The 25,654-nt window shown below is 44.7% G+C and overlaps 2 protein-coding genes across 2 annotated transcripts in view; one reads left to right on the top strand and one right to left on the bottom strand.

Annotated features, from left to right (window-relative positions):
* The first annotated feature begins 1,035 nt into the window (after positions 1-1,035).
* Positions 1,036-25,518, top strand: FBXO32 (F-box protein 32). Its single transcript, XM_071553882.1, has 9 exons — positions 1,036-1,245; positions 4,210-4,322; positions 6,041-6,090; positions 6,751-6,843; positions 13,766-13,859; positions 14,768-14,952; positions 18,329-18,511; positions 19,657-19,800; positions 20,451-25,518. The coding sequence occupies exons 1-9, from the start codon at positions 1,130-1,132 to the stop codon at positions 20,538-20,540; spliced, it is 1,068 nt and encodes a 355-aa protein (XP_071409983.1). The 5' UTR covers positions 1,036-1,129; the 3' UTR covers positions 20,541-25,518.
* Positions 11,950-25,654, bottom strand: part of NTAQ1 (N-terminal glutamine amidase 1) — a 38,313-nt gene continuing 24,608 nt past the window's right edge. The window contains exon 7 of the transcript XR_011697706.1: positions 11,950-13,045. The gene's annotated coding sequence lies outside the window, so the exon portion shown is untranslated. The remainder of the gene's footprint in view (positions 13,046-25,654) is intronic.

A 25,654-nucleotide genomic window follows, 5' to 3' on the forward strand; every position in this document is an offset into this window, starting at 1 on the left:
AACACTGTCATATATATAGCTTTCAGTCATACACATTTATCTATAAAATATGAAAACAAATAGAATTGAATGTAAAACCATATGTAAAACATAAAACATTACACCAGTATAAAACATTACACCAGTATGCATACATAAAACATTACACCAGTATAAAATATACACCTATAAAACATACATTTAGAAAACATAGTATTGATAATATTTTATACATACATATACATAGTGTTGTCTATATAAAACCACATGTAACATTATTATATATATTCTGTATATTTTCACAAGATTCTAAATTGATGGCTTTTAAAAGAGACAGGAGAAATCAACCCGTGTGTCTGCCTTCCCTAGCACTCCTTTCTCTCTTCATCTGCTTCTGCAACCTGAATCTAACGGCGCTTCAGAGCTGGCAAGTGATCCTCTTTGAAAGGATGACGGTATTTTTAGTGACATGGATCTGCCTGGCTTAACCCACTCTGCAAGGCACGGTTCGATTCTATGTTTCTATAACAATGACTTTGCAATGCATATATATTACACTGTTATATTACTATAGCATGTATTATTATGTTACATTGTATACTATTCTATTATATAATATTGCAACATACAACTCTCTAAAACATATTCACAAGCCTATAAAAACAGGTCTGTATAAACATTTGTATTACTTATACCAATAAATCAAATGTGGAATCTATATAGGGCATTGCAATACACATAAAACATTATTTTTATGCATGTTTGTGTTCTATACGTAATGTTTTGTATACACACAAAGCGGACACACACGAGAGCCGCCACCCACAGCACATAAAATCCAGCACACAAATTGTGCACAAAAGCGTAACTTGGGCTGTGCTCGGCCGTCCCAGGCCACGCCCCCTCCCTTAGACCACGCCCCCTTCGCTCAGACCACGCCCTTCTCGCGGGCCGGCTGCGGGCGGGGCCGGGCCGATAAACACGGCCACGTGCGGGGGGGCGGGGCCGGCGCGCGCTTCCGGCAACACGCGCGCTGCGCCGCCCTATAAATAGCGCGAGCGGCGCTCGCAGCGTTGCTGTGCCCCGCGCCGCGCCCCGGGCAGCGCTCTCTGCTCCGCTCTCTGCGTCGGTCCTGCTCCGCGCCGCCGCCATGCCGTTCCTGGGGCAGGACTGGCGCTCTCCCGGCCAGAACTGGGTTAAGACTGCCGACGGCTGGACGCGCTTCCTCGACGAGAAGAGCGGCGGCTTCGTGGGCGACATCAGCAGGTAGCGGCGGCGCCCCTGCTGTGCTCCCCGGCCGTGCCGGCAGGGGGCGGTGCTGGGAGGGGCGGGGGGCGAGCGGGGCTGGGCCGGGCTCAGGGGTCTCCCCCGGCGGTCCCCCCGGGTCAGGGTCGCTATGCGGGCACCCCCGGGCTCGGCGCCCACCCCCAGGCCTGAGCGAGCCCCGGACGGGTCTCCGGCGGCCGCGGGTCGCCTTGTCCCTGTGGCTGTGGGATGGGGCGAAAGTGCGAGGAAAAGGTGAAACAGCCGCTGCCCCGCGGCCTCCGCGCTGCGCCGCCCTGGAACATCGCCCAGCGCCTGCCCACCCCTTCCCAAACAACCCTCCCCTCCGTCCCGACTCCCCGGCTGGGGAAGGAGGATTTGTCTGAGGCCATAAATCTTCCCCAGGCCGTGAGTAATGTACCTTACGTGCCGGTTGACTAATCCGGCTGCAAAACATCAACAACCCCCCCAGATGGTGTGGGCAGGAAGCCTTTGCAGCGCATGGGTGTCGTGGGCTCTGGCCAGATCGCTCCTGTCAAAACCCAAACTTTTCTCCCAGAGATGCATCTACTCCTCAGCTGCGTGTCGGGAATGGCCATGACAAGGGAACTTGTAGCAAGCAGGGATTTGCTGTGAGCCACTGCTAAAATGTTATTCTGAAATGAAGCTTAGGTAGCAGGTATCTCCTGCTCTCTTTCATACAAGCTGTAAATAAAAATCAAGCACAGGCTTGTGAATAGGTGGAATAGATTTGTAATTTATAAGTGGGTTTATTTGTAAATAGGTTAAAAAACTGTCTGGCTGCTGGTAGTGTGATTGTGTTCGGAAGACTGAGTTTGGAATGGATTTATAGATCCCTTTTCACATTTAAAATGAGGGGGTGACACACTGGCCCGGGGCTGAGGTCCTTGCAGTGCCAGGTCCTGGTTCCCAACTGTTCAACCTGTCAAGATGCCCTGGAGAAGTGTGTGGAAACCTGGCAGTACATAAACAGGGAAATAATCTGCCTCCTATGCTGGAGTTTATCCACTGCTGCTGTTGCGGTGGTTTCGGATTACAGAGTCATTCAGTAGGAAATCAACAGGCAAGGGTGTGCTGTTGACATGTGAGATTTAAAGCAGGTCCACCTTGTGCTCTTGGGCTCAGATTCTGCCATTGCATGGGGCATGTTAACCTGACCCCCTGTTAATTTTATGCAACCAGGATAAAATATCTCAAAACAGCTTCTTCCTTAATACCATATTCTGTTCTCAGGTTTTGGCCCCCCCAGCAGAAAGCAGCATGGATGGGGGACATGAGCAGCTGAGATGTTCTGCTCTCAGGTTTAGGGGGTTTTGAGCTAGCTCCATCTGGTTAAGGTGTCTGGTTCCCCAAACCGTTGTTTCTGTGAGTATTGTCCACCTGCAGTGCTGCTGCTTGTCCTCTTCTGTGGTGGTGTGGTGGAGCCTGCAGTAGTAGTGCCTTCTCCAGAGCTGTGCTGCCCTGCAAGGGGGATGTGGAGTAGGAAGGAGGAACTGAGGCTCTTGGTTTTCTGAAGCTGAGGGAGATTTCCTCCACCTCTGGGGCCATGTGCTGGTGCCAAACCAGAGCACCCATCTGGAGCATGCTAGAGGGGATCTGAGTCCTTCATGGGGCTGAAACTCTGACTTGGTCACTTGACTTTTGCATATGCTGGTGGTGTGGCCAGTCAGTGAACAGGGGAAACAAACCTTGTCCCACAAGTTTCATTCCTTTGAAGAAGCCTGTGCTTGAATAGCTGTGAGAGGTGTGTTTGGTATGGTGCTTGGGTTATTTTTTTGGAAGTTAAACAGTGTAAACACATGGTCTGTAGAGGAAGCCTCCTGTGCAAGTGTCCTTGTGGCTGTCACAGAGGAGCCTTCCCTAACACTGCAAGCAGTAACATGGTTTGGCACCTGTCAGAGCTCCAGGGTTGCTTGTGCCACAGCAGCTGAGAGGTGCAGCAAGGTGCCTGGGACCTTCTTTGAGATTAGGCCTCCAAATAGCTGTGCTTCATCCCTTAGGAGCTGCCAGAGCAGTGGAGGCAGCTCTGTTTCGTTCTCCTTGGATGCATCCTCTGTCTTTTCCCTGGTACCTGTGAGGCATCCTCATGCTCTGTGCTGCAGGTTGTGTGCAGGGGGCCGCTGCTGAGAGCTCAGGGTGGGTGCTGCCTTCCCCTGCCATCACCAGAGATCTTTGCAGCAGCGCTGTGGCTGCCCAGGGGCTTCTTGGTTTCATGTTGTGGCTTGGATCTGCTGATTTGCAGGTCTGCAGAATGTGGAGATGCTGATGCACAGCCTCTTTATATGTAGTCTTTCATTGCCCTTGGAGGAAATAAAGGGTTATAGCTCCCTTCACTAATAATACAGTTACAGCGGAATTTCAGCAAAAGCAGATGATGGTCAGTCTTGGACAGGAGATCCTAGCTGTTAACTTGTGTAGTCACTCCTGTGTGGGCTTTGGAAAACCATTGGCTAAGTCTGAACCTCAGCTGAGCTTTTCCTGTAAGCTTTAAATAGTATTTTGTAGGGGGTCTTTTGTTAATAAATATTTTGAGTGCATATATATGTCCTCAGGTATTCCTAAATAAGTCCTTCTGTAGCAGTCTGACTGGCTCAGAGGAATCTGCTACCTACAGTAGGAAGACCTGGGGTTACTTAAGGATAGAGACTGGTTTAAGGGAGGAAAAGAATATTGCCCAGCAGTGTCCCAGCACTAACTCTGCAATCTGTGTTACCTGTTCCTGTCTTTTGTGGGTATCTTGGCCAGCCCAGAAATGAGGCACCAGAGGTTCCCTTAAAAATACCATTACTGAATGCCAAAACTCTGTGCAGACTTCTCAATGGCAGCCTGCAATGAGATAGCTTTGGAGCTCACAATGAAAACCTGTGTATTTTGTCTCCTTGCAGGAAACATAGTGTTCAGCAGACTGCAGAAATAAACAGAATCCTTGCTTTGTGTCATTCACAGCTTTTGTAAAAAGGATGATCACAACAAAGAGAATCTCTTCAACAGCCTAAACTACGATATTGCTGCCAAGAAGAGAAAAAAAGACCTACTGAATAACAAAGCCAAGACTCAATGTAAGATGGATTTTTGGGCTTCTTTATTGTTTTTGACAAAAGTTGCTGCAGAAGAATGGAAAATGCTTCATATCTATTGCTTTTGTGCAGTGCATGAAGACTCTTCTAGAGTCTCTGAGGGCTTTGCGCCCATATTTGACCTAAGTAGAGAACTTGGATACAGTTTAATGTGAAGATTTATGCCCCCATTAGTAATCCCTGTTCTGAGGAGTTGTGCTTGTGTTCAAATTTTGTCATTTCTGTTTGTCAGAAGGAGGGTAATTTTTTCCTATGGTACATTCAAATGAACTAGTTTCAGTTTTTTTCCCTGTAGACTTCCTTGTGCACAACAGGCTAAATTTATTCTTCCTTCCATATGCATTTTGAGCACTAATCAACATTACTGGAGGCTACAATCCTGAATGTAAGCTTTGATCCTATCTCTGTGTGCGGAGTGCATGAAAAATGAAATAAGGTTTCAGCTCACTCAGAACAATAGAAGGCTTGAAATCTTTCTGTATGCACAGCGAGCAGCCGGGGTCTCAGATGGTGCTCTGTGGTAGGACCCGGGGAGCCTGCAGGGACCACAAGGTCTGCCTTGGCCTGATTGCAAGATAGGTAGTGGAGTTACATGTGAGGGCTACAAGTGTAAACATACACAGAGGAAATGAGTTACAATTCCCACACTACTATTAGCTCATCGTGCATCCCCCCCGGATTTTGGAAACTGGTGCCAAAAGTTGGCCCCTCAGTGTATTCGATTCTCTGAACAAACAGACGTTACCATGGCAGTTTGTGGCTGCATTCTGATATGACTTACAATTAAAAAGGGCTTGATGCAGGGTCAGCATGCCTGTAACTAGACTGGATCTGTCCTTGTGCTCACAGTACCAGGCAGGAGTACATTCCATAGCCTCAGTTCATCAGTTTACAGGTTGCTCCAGGAGCACAATATTCCCTTTGTGGAAAGGAGTCTAGCAGGATGGGGAGGAGAACTTATTTTACACTAGCTGTTGAATTGCCAGTGTGTGGAGGAAGTAGGGTCAAAAGCCCGTGTGAGAATGGAGTGGGAGAAGGATCGAGCAGAGCAACTGCTTATAGTACAGGCTCTTCTGCAAACCGGGTTAGCAGCATGTGGTGGGTACAGGGAAGTTATTTTGGGGAGTGGATGGGACAACTCCCATTCTGAGGGAAGGGAGAGGCAATTAGAAATAGGAAAATTTTGGTCCCAAATAGTTTTTTCTTTTTTAGCAAATTAGCTGCAAGCACAAGCATGCTCTTCTGAGCCTGACCTCACTGCTAAAAGCTCTCTTACATGCCTGGTGTCTCATGACATTTTTGCTCAACTTCAAATCTGACATACAATCCCAAGCCTGTAACCAAGGTAATGAATAGTTAATAAAATCAATAACAACAAAAGCTGGCTGTCAGCCACACTTACTGTCTGGGACCAAAGAAGAGGAGCTGCTATGGTATATCTGTGGCTGGCAGATTAAACATTTACAGTCTTGAGCTGTATCAATGAAACAGAAGCCCTTTCCAAGGCTCAGGGCTGCAGTCTCAAGTGAAGCTATATGGAAACAAAGCTGCTCAGCAAGTTGCTAGATTTGGTTTCAAGTGTGGTAGTGTAAACAAAATAACTTCATTTGTGCTAAAAGACAGTGAATGTGATGAGCAGAACAGATATCTAGACCACTGAGGTAGAAGATTAACTGAGCAAAATATCTTTGTCCAAACAGATTTCCACCAGGAAAAGTGGATCTATGTTCACAAGGGAAGCACAAAAGAGGTGAGTTCCTCCATAAGTTCTTTGTTCTCTTTTCTGCTGCTTTTTACAAGCAGTGAAAGATCCTGTGCTGATATAAATCAGCAGAAGCTCTTAAGAGATAAGTGGAAGATCTGGCTTGCAGTTGGAATTTCAGTAATGATTTTCAGCCCCTATCAGGGAACCCAGGGCTTGCTGTACAAGCCTTTGTACATGTGTTTAAAATATGACTTGTTTGCTTCCCTCAGTTAAAAAAAAAACCAGCCATTTGTAGGCCAAGCCATAATACTGTTCTTGGCTTTCACCCAGTAGAGTCCTAACATGGAAAATCATTGGAATTCATCACAATGGCTTGCTTGCACTCATGGAGAGAAGTGGCTGTAGGAGGCTGCTCTGAACTCACACTAGATGTTGAACCCTAGGAATGTGTGGCTCATTCTCACCTGCAAATTCATGGGTCATAAGCAAGGCTTGGGTCACTCATGGGAAACTACCATAATCTCCACTGGGTCTTGCCTACCGTGTGGCTCAGTGGGAGACGGGCCTACCTCCCCCAGCTGTGAGCTGCTCCAATGGTCTGTTTCCCATTAGCTTGCTAAATTGAGTTGCCCTGGGTCATGTCTACCTTGTGCTGTCTGGACTCAAGTTTGCCAAAACATGACCGAGGCTGTTTTTTCTTCCCAGCGCCATGGTTACTGCACCCTGGGAGAAGCCTTCAACCGGCTTGACTTCTCCAGTGCTATCCTGGACTCCAGGCGATTCAACTACGTTGTGAGGGTGAGTGAAAGGCCAGGGTTTATTTTGCTGTGATGGTGAAGGCTCTGAACTGAGCACCAGCTGGATAATGCAAGCACTGGCAAAGAAGTGTCTGAGGATGCAAGTGCATGTGTTGGGCTTTGCTGCATGCAGTCATGGATAGTTGTGTGGATAGATGCCCAAAACCTTGTCTTTGATTTCTTAAAATGAAAAGGGAGGAAAGTGGTGACAATGTAAAAGATAAGCTGTCCTTAGCCTAACATTTTGTACTAGTTTTCACTTGTGTAATTCACTTCTTAAACCCAGAAAGTTTGGCTTCTAATTTCTGAATTTTCAGTTCAGCTTCTAAATACCCCAAAAGGGGCTCTCTGCAGAGACCATAGAGCAGTGGAAACTTCTTTGCATAGGAAGGTTCAGTTTGAGGGCTGTGGGGTTTTGTTATAGTGACACAGGAGAGACTTAAGGGAGCTGAGCATTTTGGAAATGAGGAAATGGGCTGAACCTCTTGCAAGTGCTGGTCTTGTCTTTTAAGGATCATAGTTGCTCTTAATCCTGTGTGACTGCTTGTGGTTTTGGTGGGTGAAACATTTCGTTAGTTCTGACACCATTAGCTGATAGGAAGGAGTCATCAGCCTCAGATTCCTCATGCTCTGGCTTTGCATGACAGGTCAGGGCTTCTGTTTTGGTCTGGGGTGGCCAAGGAGGTGGTAGTGGTTGGGGGAACTTCTGTCCTGAGGGCTGTGGATGCTTGTGTTTATCTGCATGTGATCTGCAAATTGATCTTGAGTTTCAGAATGCTTAGCAAGATTTGGAATTCAATAAGCTTTAAAAAAATCTGTTACTGAGGCTGTTTATAAACAGCTCCTTTTCACATCTCATGAGCAGCTGATCACTGGTAAGGCAACAGCTGTTCAGGTTTTAGGTTCTGGAGCAAGCAGCATTGGTATTGCTTTCCCTTTCAGTCAAATGTCATGAATAGTGTCTAAGGAAGAAATGATCTGAGCAGGTTCACCTTGGTTTGGTCACCTGTTGTCTAAGTGACAATTCACCTGGGAAAACCTCTGTCACCCTGGGAAGGGTAGAGGTTTGGAGGTGATGACCCACCTGCTGTGCAGGAAGGGCAATCATTAGATACTCTGATGCAGGGGTGGTGGCACGGATTGGTGATCCTGGGGAAGGAAAAGCAGGAATCAAGTCCATGTAAACTCAGACTGTGCCAGCTCTGCTGATCTTGGGACAGCTTGTGTTCCTGCTTGTGCAGAGGTGATCAACAGTGCTGAGGTACTTGGTGTTTCCTGTTACTGGACATACATATACACAGTCATATCATCTTCAGGGGGATTAGTGTGAAAGGAACAATTCATGCCAAAGCCATAATTCTTCAGTCAAATATAAAGGAGGACCATAAAATCAAACTTGTTTGGTGCTGTGGATATCCCTTTGGCATACTTTGTCTTTTGACAGTGAAGAACTCCAAAGACTGCTGAGTGTGGCCTCAGGTCATGCTGTGCCTCATGATGGGCTTCTGCTGCTCAGCCCAATGTGATGGGTGTCTCATATGGGACTGCAGTGGCTAAGCAGAAGTCCCATTAATTTTTTTGAAGAACAAACTCAAATTTTCAGTGACGTGAGTGTGTTCTGGTGGGAGAGCTCAGACTGAGCTTCCCCCTTTATCTCATGAGGATTTCATACATAGATTTGGGATGCTTTTATTCAAAATGAGTGTTCTGTAAGGAAATTGACACATGTTCTTGTTTTTACAAATTACCTCTTTTCTGAACTTTAAAGAGTAGCTTCCTCCCCTGCCCCCTCCCCCAGCAGCTTTACAGATGCAGCACTACTGAGAAGTAGGAAGCTTTCTAATTGAGGCTGACTTGTGGTTTGGCAGTTTAAAGAAGATACTAAACCTGGTACCATGGATCAAATATAAAACTGACTTCTTAAAATGAAAGGCTTGTATTGGTCAAGTCTCCAGTGGATAGTAGCTCATAAAATGCCTTATATGCCAGATTCACTCATGAAAGGCTCTGCCTAGATGTGGATCATGTTTATGGTCCTTTGCAATTCACAGGCCTCCTAGAACACAAAGATGAGCAATCTGTCACATGGAAAATGCCTTGAACATTGGCAGGCAAAACATTTTTCCCTTCCCTCCCTCTCCTTGTTCTCTCTCGCTCCACTCGTTTGCTTGGGGTATCTGATTAATGTCATACTACTTAATTCATCAAGCAGAGACTCAGAAAGAATATAAGGATGTCTGTAGGGGAAGAAAGGAGAGAAACAGCTGCAGGCTTCAGGTTCTGCTGGCTACACCCAAGCTTTCCTATAGAGAAATAAGCTGCATCACTTGCTGGTAGCAAAATAGGCTTTCAGGCTTAACATCAACTTGCCTTTCTCAAAGCATTCCTTTCTGAATTTCCCTAAACTTAAGTGCTACAGTGTCTTCAGTGCTGATTTCCTTGTCACCATAGTGTCTGCTTCAGATACACTCAAAAGAAGTTCTTGAAGTTTCTGGTGGTGCACTGATAAAATGAGCACCTCCTTAGAGTGAGGTGGAGGTGTGAGCTGCAAGAAGCTTGGCTGGTATTTTTCAAGGGCAAATACCATCAACTGGAGCCAGTGAGTTCATGTAACCGAAGTGAAAGAAATTTTCCTCCATCATCAATCTTGTCCTGATCATCTGCTGATACAGTGCTGGAAGTGCCAAGTATAGGGATTGGTGCCATGACTTGATCCTTGCTGATCTTTCAAACTCATGCATCTGCCTACGTGTTACTGGACAATCAGTGTTCCCATTTTAGGACCAGTAAGGAAGTGTATCGTTGACCCAGAGGACCCAAACTTTATTAGTCTTGAAACAGCCCTGGTTTCTCTGGTCTTACAAATTTAACAAAAAGACTGGAAGCATTCTGTAAGCATAATTAATGGGAGCAGAAACAAAAGTGCTTGCAGCCCAGAAGTTGTTGGTTCTCTTTCAGGAACACTCTGTTCAGATGGCAGGTTTTGCAGGCTGTTTCCTTCAGAAAGATTTCTCATTTGATGGTTGTGTGGTCTCAAGGGAAGGTGCTGTTTCTGATCATAAAACTTGGGTCAGCTTAAGCTGCATGGGCACAGCTCTTCTGGAATCTCATTATTTAAGTTGTGGTGCAGCCTTCTGAACTAGTCTCTTAAATTTTTTTTTCTTATGTTCTAACAGCAGTTAGCTCCAGGAGTCCTGAATTTATGCTGTCCTGAAAGAGTATCAGCTGGATGCTATCTCATGGAGATCTGTCAGCACCTGCACTGTAAATCAGTATAACTCACCTTACTCTTGCTCTACCTCTCAGCTTGCAGTCACTGTGACGTTTCAGCCACAGAAAGTAAAGGGCTGTGAGAGTGAAGTGGGGCTGGAGGAGCAATTTTGCATTGTGATACTTTCTCTAAGGAGTCCAGATGTAAGGACTTTACAATGGGATCATTGGGACCTTATGGATCCCCACAGGGTACAGTCCAGCTTCCCTATAGCTGATTTGGAGTATTCAAAGGGGGATTTATACTTCAGTAGTTTGAGACTTGTGATTTTTAATCACCGCAGATCATTTCCCTTTTTGAGTCAAGGTTACACCCTCCTGCTCAGTGCAACAGGACTGCTGAGGATTTTTTGGCTCTGTGTGCTGTAAGCCTCTAGCACTGGTTATTTGGGGTATGGATTGCCTGCACACCACTGTGTTTAACCAAGACTGTGGCCAAAGTGCCATCTGGCTGTAGCAGGTTAAAGCAATGCTGCACACACTAGTCATGGGTGCACAGCAGTGTGTTTTCATGGCCCTGAAAGGGGGGATATTGTTCCCTGCCACGTGGCACTGTTCCATTTGCTGTTGTTTTTTTCCTTGCTCTTCTGGGAGGAGGACAATGTGCTCTGCTCCTGAAGGTAAGAGACTCATTGCACTGACTGCTGCAGACCAGCTGCTGGTGGGGTTTAAGCAGCAGCACCATCAGACTCATGGGGAAGTGGGCAGGTTATTGCCCTGCTGTGGAAGGTGCTGTCTCTTGCCATCTCTGCAGGGCCTCTGGGATAGCCCACTGCCTCTTTTGCTTTTTCTCAGTAGTTATGGCACACCTCTGATAGCAAACAAAATGGGGCAAGGGTGTAGGAAGAATTGTTTTTTAAGGAAATTACCAGGTCACCTTTTTCAACTTCTGAGGAGTTGAAAGAGTGGATTGGGACCTAATGCCATGTTTTCCAGAGGGGTTTCAGACTTCCTAGCTCCAGTTAAAACTGTGTGGAAAGCGATTACTTGGTGCTTTTGAAAAGCAGACCTTTTCAAATTGCTCTTAACCTTTCCCTGTGCACTCTCTCCTACCATCTGTCCCTCTCAGTTGAGCGTGGGCTGGACTTAATGCAACTGCATCAGAACACATGCTTGTAGCTCTCCAGCCTTTTTACCCTACTCAGCATTAATTGAATTCATCAGTCTGCTTTTAGTCTGTATTATGCAAGTGGCAACAGTGTTTTACTTTTTTAAAAATGCTGTGGACCCCAGTTTCTTAGTCAATTAACCAAGACCATACTTTGGGCCTGTGCCAACATTAAAAGACCCCCCCCCATGCACTGGAGCATGTGCTGCACAGATGAACTATATTGCTTACCTGTTCTTTTGTATATGAGCACAGAAGAATAATGTCTTTTGATTTGGAGGGCTAACTAGTTGCTTCAGCCAGCGGTCCCTGTGGAGTGGAGTAGACCTAGAAGTATTCACAACATAGTTTTCATATGGAATTTCATCCTGTGTTTATTGCCGCAGGAGAAGGGAGATGACACATGATATCTGAGCTGGTTCACTGAACATAAATTGAACCTTAATAAACACAGACTAGGCAAATTTGAATCTGTTCCTTTGGCTAAATTAATTTTGTACAAATTTAACATTCTTCAAGGGATCGAGACTTTTATCCTCATTCTTCTAGAAGAACGGCCCTCATGTCTAACTCCTATGGTATTACACTACATGATGCTTATCACTGCATGCATTTTGGTGGTTTTAGTAACGGGCATGATGTTGCTAACATGCAGCCTGGTGGAAGCTGTCTCTGTGCCAGTTCCAGAACAGTGCAGTCTGGAGACAACAGTTGTTTGTGCACAGAAGAGCTGATCTGGGTGCATGTGTGGCTAATGTACAGATGGAGTCTGGCAAATTGATCACTATAATCAAAGGTCTCAAGGCTAAACAGTTTAGTGTAAGCAGAGTATTACAGACTATTATGGGACATGGGTTGTTTTTTTTTCCTTCATATTCATTCAGTATTTCAAAGTATGAAAAGACCTTTTATAAACTTTTCACATGTCTTGCAAGCTGCCTTGTTTTGGAGAGTATTTTGTTTTTGTGGTCTCATTTAGCTGATATAGCAAGAAGATCCACTGATGCCTGTGCATCAAAATATTACTCAACTCTCCTGCATCTCTTGTTTCCTCCAAACAAGCCAAGAAAACAAGCAGCCTGCCCTTCACAGGAGTTAGCACAGGTCTTTTTTCATCTTGGGGTTTTTTTTGGTCATGTGAGGTGCAAGATATAAATAGAATGTAAACTCAAAGCCATCTGATGGTGGTGTTGGCCTGGATATTAAACAGAAGAGATTGGTCACTCTAGGCAACTTCAGTGCTCCTAAGTGGCAGTCACATGCCTGTGCCCCAGATGAGCAGGGCAGGCGAGTGACTGCAGTAAAACCTCTCCCCAAGCTCCCCACTCCATGGCAAGCTGTCCATGACTTTTTGGATATATTCCTATCATTCTTACAGCAGGGCAAACAGTTCAGCTCATGACTTATCAAGTCTTGTCAAAAGCCATCTTAGTTACTTGACACAAGTAGTTGCACCTTCTCTGGACTCTGTGTGGTGCCAGCAATGGGATACTGGAGCGGCAGATGATAAAGGATTAATAAGCCAGTCGTGCGGTAACGTGTTGATTGATTTGTAGCATAAAAGGTTTTTCCTTTCCTTTCTAAATTAAAACAGAAGGCTGTGTACATCCAAAACAAATGGACTGACATGTGGACAGTCTGTGCATTTATATAATGCTGGGAGAAGGGAGAAGGGCTTGTAAGATCACAGGCCACATGTTCTGTAGAGCCTGATCCATAGGAAACTTCCACAGCTGTTCTTGTGGCAAAGAGATGGGGAGGAGAGGGCATCCTTCCCTGTGGCAATGCTTCCTTTATCAGCTGCAGCTCAAATTCAGTGTTCAGCCTGTAAATGAGTCAGGAGGTCAGTGATGGGAAGCAAATCCTAATTGCAAGTAAAAGCAAGATTTCTATTAGCAGAGGTTAATGAGTAAACAGCACAGACAGGGAAAGGTGGTTTGGTGTAAGAGTTGAACAGAGGAGGAAACCCTGTGGGAATAGGGGCTTGTCACAGGGAGAGCTTCTTTTTCCTACAGTACTTGACCTTTCTGTCATGGTGACAGCATTCTGACAAAACCCATGCAACCCAGGAGTTGACGTAAATTGTGGAGTCTGATTCTCATTAATGCTCCATCAATAATATCCCCATCCAAACAGGCATTTGCTTGTGTTCCCTTATGACACTGCTTGTTTATGCCCCAGTGAAGGATGGGGACGTTGGCTGTTTGCTGTTCCTGTGGTGTGAATAGCAGCTGTCAGTCTGAGCACAGCTCTGTGTTGTCTCTGCATCTCTGAACCATGAATTCTAGTTCTACCCCCCAACCCCAAATGATGATTAAAATGCCCCTTCCCCTCCGCCCCCCCTTCCCCCCGGTTCTTTTGGTGTGAGTTCAATTATTTGGCCTCTGCTGTCTTCCCTGTCTGTGTTACTTTGCTCTGTGGTTGTCTCTTTATGTTCAAGCAGCAAACAAGTCCCTGGACTGTTTTGCTGTGTCATGTGACCAGAGTCAAGATTAGAAAGGTATCTGTGTGCTCTAAGGCTTGCAACTTCTATTTTTATCCACAGCTGTTGGAGCTGATAGCAAAGTCTCAGCTGACGTCACTGAGTGGCATTGCCCAGAAAAACTACATGAACATTTTGGAAAAAGTGGTGCAGAAAGGTAAGAAACGGAAACAGCGAGGAGGAGTCTGATTTAATCTGATGTGCTTTCTGTGAGCCACATCCTTGAGAACAGTCAGGCAAGATGGGTGAAGAGGGGCACTACTGCTTATTTCTGCAGTGCAGTTCAGCTTTCTTTCCCCTCAATGAAGGACTTGGGAGGAGAGCAAAGAAATGCCTGTAGGTATCTGAAGCAATTCCTCCTTCTCCAGCTTTCCTTGCTACCACCCCTACTGCATCCTACTGAGTCCTATTTCTGACTGCAGAAGAGGGCTGGCTGCTCCTGCCCCTGGCCAGGCATGTTTGCAGTATCTGCTGCTGCCCTGTTGCCAGTTTGCTGTTTTTAGTGCTCCCACTGCTCTGGAGGAAAGGACATTTTGGAGGGGTGTCTTCACCTGTTTGGCAGAATGAATTGTGATTGAGATGTGGCACTTCCCTCATAAGTGTTTTGGTTGCGTTTGTTGTGGGGTTTTTCTTGCTGTTATTTTTTTTTAAAGCTCTAGCTGAAGCTTGGGAATTGAGAGCACCCTATTAGTGTATATATATAATGAGAAAGGAGATCCTGAACTGTCTCACTGCACATCAACTGGGATAGATGGGGAAGAGGTGGATATAGATAACCTCTCACATAATATTGGAGGGGAAAACTGGCTGGTTGCCAGTGGCTGGAAATGGGAAGTGCTGCAGAAATGGCAATCTCATCTGCTTATCCTGGGAGGATCTCTTTCCATCTGCTGTCTAACCTGCTGTGACTGGCTAATGTTTGAGTGCTTTCCTCTAAAAACAAAAGCACAGGCTGGCTCTTGGCCTGTGACATTATAGCAAATAACTTGGTTTGCCTGAGAAACATGCAGATTCAGAGAAGGATTTTGACAGTTCCCATTTTTAACCTTTCCTGTTCTTTCAAAGTTCTTGAAGATCAGCAGAACATCAGGCTAATACGGGAATTGCTGCAGACCCTCTATACATCCCTCTGTACATTAGTTCAACGGGTTGGCAAGTCTGTCCTGGTTGGAAACATCAACATGTGGGTGCACAGGATGGAGAGTATTCTCCACTGGCAGCAGCAACTAAACAACATTCAGATCACCAAGGTAAGCACAAATCCTGAAAGCTAAAAATATTGTGGCTCCTTCATGAAACCTCATGTAGCAGCTCTCGTTTGGATGATTGCTTCCCACTCTGCTCCCAGTGCAAGCACAGAGTGGAAGGACCTGGAGTTGCCAAAATAACTGAATGCATTCCTAGCATTACTTGAATCCCTTAATTCTAACTCAACATACATAACCCAGGATCATGCTTGAGGTGACTTGACCTCTGTAATGGCTGTGACGTGCTGTGTGAACAGAGCTGGGCAGAAAACCATCTCCCCCTCTTCACTCTTCAGAGGCACGGCCTCAGTGCGAAGAGTCAACCCAGTCTTTCTCAAATTGAGAAATTGACTTCAAAACTTGTTTATCAGATAGCTGAGGTTTTTAGATTTGCTTAATCTGTAAAATAAATGCAAATTTCCAAATAGCTACATAACTTCATGCTTTTTGGCTGAAAAACCCAATGATTCTTCCAGTAGTCTGGAGCTACCTGTTCCAGCCAGATGAGTCCTGCTCTTACAACATGTTTCTTCAACAGCATGGGTGGAGATGGGGAAGGATGTGTTAGATGATAGATTCCTAACCTGGCTTTGCATAGGAATCAAGTTTGAACTTACCCTGTTTCACAGAATCACAGAAGGTTTGATGTTGGAATAGACCTCTGGAGGTCATCTGGTCCAACCCCTCTGGCTCAAGCAGGGACACCAACATGTTGCCCAGGACTATATCTAGTCTTTTTTTTTCCATTTCAAATGGACACTCACTTCCCAGAAATGCTAGAACTTTCCCTCAGTGTTAATATCTATGTTGGTGTGCCCCTTTGTAGGACTCTTCTGCAGTGAACTGAACTGTGAAATTTCCATTTAGGCAGACCTAGGTGTAGCCCAGGGGAGTATAAAAATCTTTTTCCTGGGTGGGTCAAACAGAAAGGCATTTGCAAAGGATTAAGCGAAGAGCCTGCTTTTATAATTTTACATGGTTGTGTTCTCTGGGAACACCAGGGAAAAATCTCAAGCCCTTCAGTTACAGTAATGCAGGCAACAAGATGAACTCTGTGAGGTTCAAAAAGAAGAGGAGCTGCAACAGCAGCAGTGCTTTACTTGATGGTGGTCTCTACCCCACCTCTGCTATCTGTCCTGGCATCCCTCTTGAGAAGGGCTGCAGCTCCCTTTGCCTTGGTGGGGAACCACTGGCTCAGTGGTGGGGTGGCTCCTGAGACTGTGCTGGGGAGCCATGCAGTGCCTGGGCACTGCCAAAGGCCGTTCCATCCAGGAACCTGCTGCCCTGAGGGCACCACAGGTCAGGACCTACTTCCTGCAGCTCAGCTCAGTAGTTCAATGTGGGGTTTTCCCCTCTAGGGACTCAAAACAGATAAGCATCTCAAAAGAACTCTGCCTATACAGACAAAAGTGTCAAAATATTACTTATGAATGGAATAGTCTTTTGTGCATATTTATATGTAGGTTTACAGACACTTTATTGAAATAAAATAGATGTGGAGCTTGAAAAAAAAATTCACACAACTGAAGATAACTTCAGGGCAAGCTAGAACAAAACCACTTGAGTTCAGAGAAAGGAAGAACAAGCTCAGCCTTGTGAAGCCAGCACAGTGCACTGAGTGCTTGTGGTGTTTCTGGATGGAGGAAATGTCTTGTAACACCCAAGACCTAAGCCATTTAAAAAAAAGGAAAATTTGCAACATATTGTGTGACAGCTGCTTTAAGGAAAAAAAAAGACAAACCTCTGTCCAGAAAGTGACTGATCTGCTCTGATCTAATCTGTTCTTTCTCAAAAAAAAGTAGTGTTTGAAAAGTTTGAAAGGAGTAGTGAGAGAAAAGAAGTAGATAAGTTTTTGGCCCTGACTCAGAAAATCTGTAAGAATTTGTTTGAATTGCACAAGTTTCTTCAGAATAAAGGTGCAGGTGTGAGCCTATTGTGCCCTAGCCAAGCTTATATGTAGAGGGAGTGCAGGAGAATGCAAAATACAGGCTGGCCAGGAAGATAAATGGGAGGTGGTCATCCAAGGATCCAGTACATTCTTTCTACCCTGGAAAACTACCCAGACTGTCATGGGAAGCGTCTTCTGGAGATGGTGCAGACAGTTAACCCTTTCTGGAAGGGTTATTTCATATCTGCCTTGCTGGTGGAGATGGCCAAAATTGATGTCTTGGTTGAAAAGCTGTGGTCCTTGCAGGCACTTGGCAGTGCTGTGTGGTCCAGGCAGGAAGGAGCTGCTGGTGTGCAGATGTAATTGTTCTTCTAGAATCTCACATGCAGTGGGATGGTTGGAGATGTGACTGTATGATTAAAAGCAGCCTTATGCAGTGTTCCCTTGCTGATGGCAGTCTGTGCTGCTTGTTGGAAACAGTTAAGAGCTCTGACAAAGGCGAGGCGGGTGCTGTGACTCTGCAACTTAAAATAGCAGTGTTTCTGTGCAGGGTAAATGATGAACTTGGCACATCTGTCGAACATTGTTTCTTTCTTGGGGCCCAATCCTAGAGAAGCTGCGGTTTGCCTTAATAAGGCTGGGGCTGGTTTTGAAGCAGCTGGAGCCCATGTTGTGGTTCCTGCTGATGCCTTGCTCCTGTGTATGCCTTGAATTTCCCCTGAGTGCAGGACCTGCAGATCAATTGTGGTCTGCTTTTCCTGGAGCTGTGCCCCATGTGGGCTTGCAAAACCAAGCAAAGGTGAATGGGAGTGGCTTTTGTCTCTTTAGTCTGGGATGTGCTTTGGTGTGGCTGAACAGCCTGGAAAACCAGGGCTGCAGCTGATGGGAAAGGGGCAGGTCCTTCAAGTGTTCCCAGAGGAACAGTTAGCCTTGCCAGCAGTGACCTGGGAAGCCAAACAGGGAAAAATCCTGCTGTGGGTACTCACCAGCCACTGCTGTGGTTATGGCAGGATCCTGTGATGACATAAGCTAAAACACAAGTCAGAAAAGCATGAAACTCCCAGCAATGTGTGTAGCTGGAGCTGAACTTGGAGTCATACCCATCTTCCTCATGATGGAGAGACCTAGATAGTTAATAGCTGATACCATGATGCAGCCAGTATCCTGCTGTAGTGAAAGCTGATGGTGGTGCTTCTGGGAATAGAGTCTCACAAGTATGGATGTGGGGGTGGATGGGAAAATGGGGAGAAGGAGGGCTGGACTGCAGCTCTGCTTCTAACTATTGTAATACAGGTACCTGCCCATTCCTTGAAGATCTCAAACTGTTCTGGGGCAGAAAGTCAAACATAGTGTCTTCTTTATTCAGAAGAAGGAACTGCTGCTTTGCTCTTTTTGTGAAGAGCAGTGCTTAAAAAGCAGTAACTCTACTGCAAGCTAGGATTTCTTGGGTTTTCAGCTTCCTAGGAGCTCAATTTCGTCTGTCTCTTCCAGCCTGCCTTTAAAGGAACCACTTTCACTGACCTGCCCTTGTGTTTACAACTGAACATCATGCAGCGACTGAGTGATGGGAGGGACCTGGTTAGCCTTGGTCAGGTGGCTCCTGACCTGCAAGTGCTCAGTGAGGACCGGCTGCTGTGGAAGAAACTCTGCCAATACCATTTCACCGACAGACAGGTACAAGGAAGGATGCAAACTGCCATCAGTTCCTAGTTGTGCCCCACTAGCAAGCAAACACAGGGGTAGGACATTCTTGACTATTGCCTGGATAGACTGTGCCACAGTCTAAAAGTATAGGCTGGCATGAAAATGGCTATGAAGATGATTTATGTAGGAGGTTTTACATGCCGCAGCAATGATTCCTGAAATAGGAGCTTGAGAAATTAATCATACAGTGAACTTCAACCCTAATCCAGGTGGGAACAACTGCAAGTCATGTAGTGGCTCCTTGCCCCACGTGTGCAGGGAAAACGTGCAGGCAAGCTCCAGCAATCACCCTGATGTCCCAGGGACTGACACTCTCGCAAAGAATCTCTGTGGGTGTGGTCCATGAGCCATGAGCTGGGCTCTCGTGCCCTTTAGCGCAAGAAATCCCCTCTGAGCTGTTTTGTGAGTGACAAGACTGTATGTGGAAAACAGCCCTGCTGCCATCCACATTGTACCTGTGTAAACATCTCTGGCCCTTTGTAGGCTGGTAATCATCTGGGATCTTCTAAACTTTAAAAAAACAAACAAAAATTCCTCTCTGTTTATGGGTGAATGTCTGGGGTGTTTATAGGAGACCTCTGCAGTTCAGAGACCATGTGCCAGATTTCCTTACTAACTTGGCTTTATCCACTCACTCTGGATCTGATCTGACTTTGCTTCTGGGGAAGTTACTCCTATTAACAAGTAAATTAAAATCCAGCCTCTGCAATTAATGAACCCAAAAAGAAAGATGGGTGTCTCCCAACTAATGTAATAAATCACTGACTCTTAGAGTCAATGAGGAAGCAAGATACTTTAAGTTCTAAAACTGTTAAATGGAAATGTACTTCATGTCTTGCCAGCCAGGAACAGTACCCAAAGTAGCATGAAATGGCTCCCAGGGTTTCAGGTGAAATGAGAACAGACCTTCATAATGATGAAGGGTGAGGCTGTTCCCATCAGGAAGCTGCTTATAGCTGGATATTCAAAGTAAGAGCTTTCTTAGTGTTGCAAGGGAACTGTTATGGGACTGGCAAGGATGACGCATGAGAGAGAGAGAGGAGAATGTCATGAGCTGGAAAGATCAAATCATTATTTTTTTGACCTGCTACAATTACTATTGTCTTTGCTTTAAGATTCGCAAACGGCTGATCTTGTCTGACAAAGGACAGCTGGATTGGAAGAAGATGTACTTCAAGCTCATAAGGTGTTACCCACGGAAGGAGCAGTATGGGGACACACTGCAGCTGTGCAGGCACTGCCACATCCTCTCCTGGAAGGTACAAGGTGCTGGTGGGACAGGAGCCATGGGGCACCCAGTGCTGCTTCTGATTGCAGCTGGTTTAGGGTGCTGTGGTTCCTTTGCCTGCATAGCCTAATGAATTCCTGCATCTTAATCCTCCCTCAGTTATTAACATCCTTTTCCCTGTGTGCTTCAGGGATCCCATCTTTCTCTTGAATAAAGCTAGTGCCCTTTGGGGCCAGAGGGGAGGGAGATGGGCATGCTGTAGGCTGCCTGCAAGAAACCATTTTAGCACTGCCAGCAGCTTTCTCTATCCATTACATGGAGGTGGAGGTCTTGGCAACAGCATTAGCTGGAGTGAAAGCTGGTGACTAGAAAACAGCCCGGGACAAAAATCTGCTGGCCACTGTGTTGATATCCAAGGTGTGTCTCTGAAGTTGAACTCCTGTAGCTCTAGTGTCTCTTCCCTCAGAAGAAAGGAAAAGGATGCATTGGATCTTTGCTGATTTTTTTTTTACTTGCCAGTAGCCCCTAAAATATGAAGCCCAGTCCTGAGCTTTCTGTTTTTTTCTGGGCTCTACTCTATTTGCACATGGCATATCGGGCAGAGGGGCAGCGCTAGGCTGGCTGATGCTTTGGTGCCCTTCCTGCAGTCTCTCTAAATGGAATTGTTTTCTCCTTTCCCAGGGTACTGATCACCCCTGCACAGCCAACAACCCAGAGACTTGCTCCACCTCTCTTTCACCACAAGAGTTTATCAATTTGTTCAGATTCTGAACTTGGGTCACCGCAGCTTATGTGATTCTTACAGGACACTTTATGCCACTGAGCTTGGACACTCCATTTGTAAATAGTGTAAATATTCATGTTTGTTGGAAGCTCCTGAGTCAAGGAACAAGAAGATCTTGGAGAAGAAAGGTGAAATCGCTTACTGACATGCAGCACTTAAGGAATACAGACTTCCACAGGACTGGTGTATAAATACAGCATGTTGTACAGAGTCCCTTTTTTATCATCAGAGTACAAGATACAGGGCAAAACTTCATTTTTTGTTTTTAGAAGTGAAAAGTGAGTTTGCCCCACAACCATTTGAGAACTCTTTTAGTTTGTTTCTAGTAGAGAGAAAGCAATATGAGGCTAGGACTGTTGAACTGTTCCTCCATCTGATTTTATTTAGCATACATATTTATAAATATGTTGTTTTAAAAGTATTTATGAAAATTATCCCTATGACAAGTTTAATAATACTTTTATGCTTTTAAAAGGACACATTCTGAAATACTTAGTGTATATCTCTAGCCTACTTGCAAGACAGAATCGCAACATACCACTTTCTACCTCTAATAGATTGAGTACCTTTCAAACAAAAATCCAGTGTACAATGTGAACTTTTGTATTTTGTACAATGATTTAAAGGGAAATGTTTGTGATAGTAAGCATCTTTTCTTGTATTAATGCTTACCTCTTTACATTAGTTTTCTCGCTTTACTCAGTGCTTGAATGCCTAGATGATAGGCACCGTATAAATACCTAAGACTTTACTCCCTCCTCTTTTAATTTGTTGGCTTTATGAAAGACTAAGAAAAAGGGAAAGGAGAAGCCACAAGGATGACTATTATCTATAAGAGAGGAAGTTCTATTATAGGGAAACAAAGGACTGAATTTAATCTCGCAAGGTAAATTTGTATCAGCTCCACTGGGTTAATTGCACTGGTCGAAATCCCAAGTAAGGTTAGATTTTTTTTTCAAGCCCTTGTTTTCCAACATATATATTGCTCTGTATTCCCACTGCTGTCAAGTGAATTCAGTCATCTTGGAGCTGGTATAATACAGACAGAACTGGGCCATTGAATCTTGTGAAACGATGCGGTTTTTATTCACTGGAAGACTGGCAGCAATGTGTTTAGTTTGACTATTGGACTTTAGGGAGTGATTATTTAGTAGTCAGGACTGGGGTAGGCAGGGGATTTCCAACACAGCACTTGACACTTCTTTGGTTACTTTTCCATGCCAGTGGCAAAGACCCAAAGACCCTAATGCCTTCTACTTCGAGTGGTGAGCTGCTTTGTGGGATCTTCTAACCCTAAACTAGAGCTACATTTTCAGTCCTGTGGACTAAGTGGCCACTTTGCTGTGGCTGTGATCTGGCTCCCTGTCTCCTCTGCGTATGATACTTCCCTTTTCCCTACAGTGGAGCTTGAAGAATCCAGCTCACAGAAAGCAATTTGAAAACCTGAAGTGGGAAGTTTTTGCTGTTTGCCAGTAGATTTCCTGTATAGCACTTTCTCTGTGTATGATGTAAGCAGGATACCTTGGAAGGGTAAATATTTAGTGGGTAGTATGTGACTATGTACAAAGAATTGTGAGGAAGAGGAGTACTCAGGACAATTCAGGACGAACTACTTGAGTTAATTATTGTTAAATAATCTGTTCCTTTATTTTATATTTTTATAACTGACTTTCAACACTTTTCTGCGGCTGTTTGTATTTTGAAATTATAGTATTTGCATTTTTGCAAACTAAATCACTTTGCATACTCTTGAAAGAGATGTGGAAAGGGAAAAAAGCTGCCTCTAGACGGAGCAGTGGGGAAGGGGGGAGGAAAACAAGGAAAATGTTGACAAGAACTGCTCCTCTCCTGCCACCTAACAGCAAATCCAAGTTTTTGCTCTTCCAGAGAGCTCTGTGAGCTTGTGCCAGCCCTAGCCATGGCCCAGAGCTCATCACTCTCCAGAGATGAGGAGGAAATATGTGCAGGATAGGGAGCTTCATTTTGGTGTTGATGCTCCATCCATCAGTTTGGCTGCTGGTGGAAAGCATAAGCCTGCTGATCATACTCATGTCAACGGAAAGTGATTTAACAGCTGTTCCCTTGGAAAAATAAACTTGTGCTTGTTTAGGGGGATGTTTATAAGTGAAGGAGGCCAGTTTTTGTTTTCATTCCTGCATTAATGGCAGTGGGGTACACAAGGCTGAAATCTGGCTTGCTGAGCAAAGACAAAGAAACTTGCAAGTGAAGCGAGTGAAACATTTCCACTGAATTGGGGGAGTCCATAGCTCCTTTTTCCAGCAGTGAAAGGACCTGTGCCCCTTAGCATCTTCTGTTTCCAGCTCTGACTTGGGGTTTCATAGTTTTGTCTCTGCCACCCATCATAAGCCAACCTGGCAACAGTATTTCAGTATCATATGTGGGGGTTCTGCTCAGTCTGCTTCTGTGCTTAGCAGATGACACTTACCCACTGTGACACTGAGTGAATGTTTAAGCTCAAGTTTAAATCTGGCCTAGTGCATTCCCTGCAGAGCAAGACAAAGAATCTCAGGATTGAGCTGACTGGGGAATGTCTTGGGTACAGCCATTGCCTCTATCAACCCCTCACTGGCCTTGTGAAAAGAGTTTATTCTGCCTTCTGCCCAGAGAGCATGGGTCATGCTAACAACTGAGGCTCCTATTTATAAAACTTACTTCAATTGGTCTGTTTTTCATTTCTTAGCACTGGAAGAGTCAAAGTGCTGACGATGATTTGTTAATATGTAGACATTTTTGTGTTGCTTGTGTGAGGTCTTGGGATAGTGCTGTCAGTGTCCAAACCAGCAGAACATGAGCAACTACTGTATGAGAGAACAAAACAGACTAAACAAAATGAAACAGAATAAGCCTGAATCAGTTACTGCCGCAGTTATTACCCTGCTGCTACAGTAACTGTCAAAGAAGACCTTGGTCTCTTTGGAGACTCATTGTTTCTCAAGTGGCTGGTACAACGAGATGTTGTGGTGAATTCAGTACTCTTGGTTTGTATTTAAAGCAAAGTGCTGTTGCATCCAAATACCACACTCTAACCATTTATAAACAAAGCAATCAATATTTTAGCAGTGCAAAGGCATCTGCTTGGCTGAGGGTGGCAGAGTAACAAAATGGACAGTGATAACAGGGGCTTCCAGGCAGGGTGGTTTTAAGGCTGCTGTCATGCAAAAAGGACCTCTTTCTTTTAAGACAGTTGTGGCAAAACTGTTGTGAAGGGAAAATGGACTTTTATTTTGGAAATAGAATGTTCTTTTCAAATGACATTTCACCTTCCAATTACTGATGCATCCCCATTAGACATGCATCAGTTCTCATACTAGGAAAGGAGAATTTTTTTCCTCAGTGGGGTTTTCTCTTGCCACCCTATACAAAGAAATCTCAGTGTCTTCAGAGGATGTGTTAACTAGTGCAACAGCATAGAACATGATGCTGTGAAGAGAAAAAAGAGATCCATGCAAGGGAGGAAGCTTAGGAATGGAGAGATTCCAGAAATCTGTTTCAGCTTTCTAGAGGAGGCAGGTGTTTGAAGTTTTTTTTCTGTGATGGCCATTTCAAGAGGCACAATTTCAGCTGTACATACCTTAAGCCATTTGTGCTAACTATGTTATGCTGAAATTTGATCATAAAGTGGGTGTAACTCCTCTTATGTTTTTGTTTTATTTTTTTTAACTATGGGAGTTTCTAGATCCTTTTATTATATAAAGTGATTAGGAAAATGTGTATTGCTCTGAAGACATTGCTTTGTATGTAAACATTTAATTGCACCCTGCCACTTTCTGTATATGGGAATATATTTTTTATTCATTTTCTTTGCCCCCAGGTTTTGAACTGTTTGTATTCCCATTTCTGTTTGAGTACTCTTGCACAGCTATCACCTTATATAACATATGCAGGTACTAAACCAGCTTTTCCTGCCCAGAAAATTCCTTGGCCTTTCATAGCTCAAACTTCCTTTAGAGAAGGAACATTTCAAATTCTGTTGTGTAGTAAACAAATCAGATGTGCTGTTTCACACTGATCTTTTGTTTCACACTGATCAGCATAGTCCTCTTTTGTTCTTACAAACCTGTTGCACAGCTTCCCCATAGATCAGCACCTTGCCAAAAAGATTTAAATTAAATGCCTCTCTTTCTAGCTGGCCTGTTTGCAGAATCATAGGCCCTGTGGAGCTGATGGCCGATCAGCCTGGCATAGACACCCTCTTAACAAGGTTTGGGACTCTGGTGTTCTGCATGTGCTGCTTTTCTCAGCTCATTGGTGGTCATGGTGCTGGTTAAAGGCTCTAAAGGCGGGGTCAGCCATACACAGTTGTCAGCAGGTGGCTACTGACTCTGTGAATGTCTTTACCAGCACCTAATTTCTATCTCATGTCATCCTCCAGTGATTTTGTTGGTAGCAAATTGACTTTGAAGGATCTGGCCCTAGGGAGAACAAATCCATCTTGTCATTAACACATGCAGTCTGTTACATAAATAGCCTGAACACCAGAGAAGTTCCTCCTCTGTTGACCAAATTTTGCTGCTTCTACTCCTGGGAGGGCAACTGAAGGTGGAACTTGCATTTGTTGAGCCATTATGTGCTGCACAGAATGCTAACAGGTCTTCTACCAAGAGAGCATTTTATTTTGAAATAGCAAATATGCTCATCTTTAGGAACTAATCTACAGTAATTATAAATACTTACATATATGGAAGAGAGTGTGTGTTGTTTTGTTTTTCCTTAAAGTTGTAACTAGAGATGATATGAAGTGAAAGGCATCCCTTATGTAAGACTTCTGTTTAATATTATTGTGTGGTTAAAATCCTTCCATTATAAATTTGCACACTTTTTTCCTCTTCCCTTGCATGTTCAGCTCTGATTTTTACAGCTGTTCTGTGCAGACAGTAATGTATTTTTGTAAAACATTTTTGACACTGAATTGCAATAAATGTTCAAACAATGTGAACCACAGAATTTGTTGTCTCATTGCTTCCAAGGTGGTGACCTTATCAGCCTTGAGCTTTTGGTGGCTGTAAGCAAAGACTCTTCTGCAGGAACATCCAGAATTTGGCTTGTTGTCCCAGCAGAACATCCCAGATAGAGCTGTTGC

Source organism: Pithys albifrons, chromosome 4 (assembly GCF_047495875.1).
Source record: "Pithys albifrons albifrons isolate INPA30051 chromosome 4, PitAlb_v1, whole genome shotgun sequence".
In the NCBI taxonomy this organism is placed as follows: domain Eukaryota; kingdom Metazoa; phylum Chordata; class Aves; order Passeriformes; family Thamnophilidae; genus Pithys; species Pithys albifrons.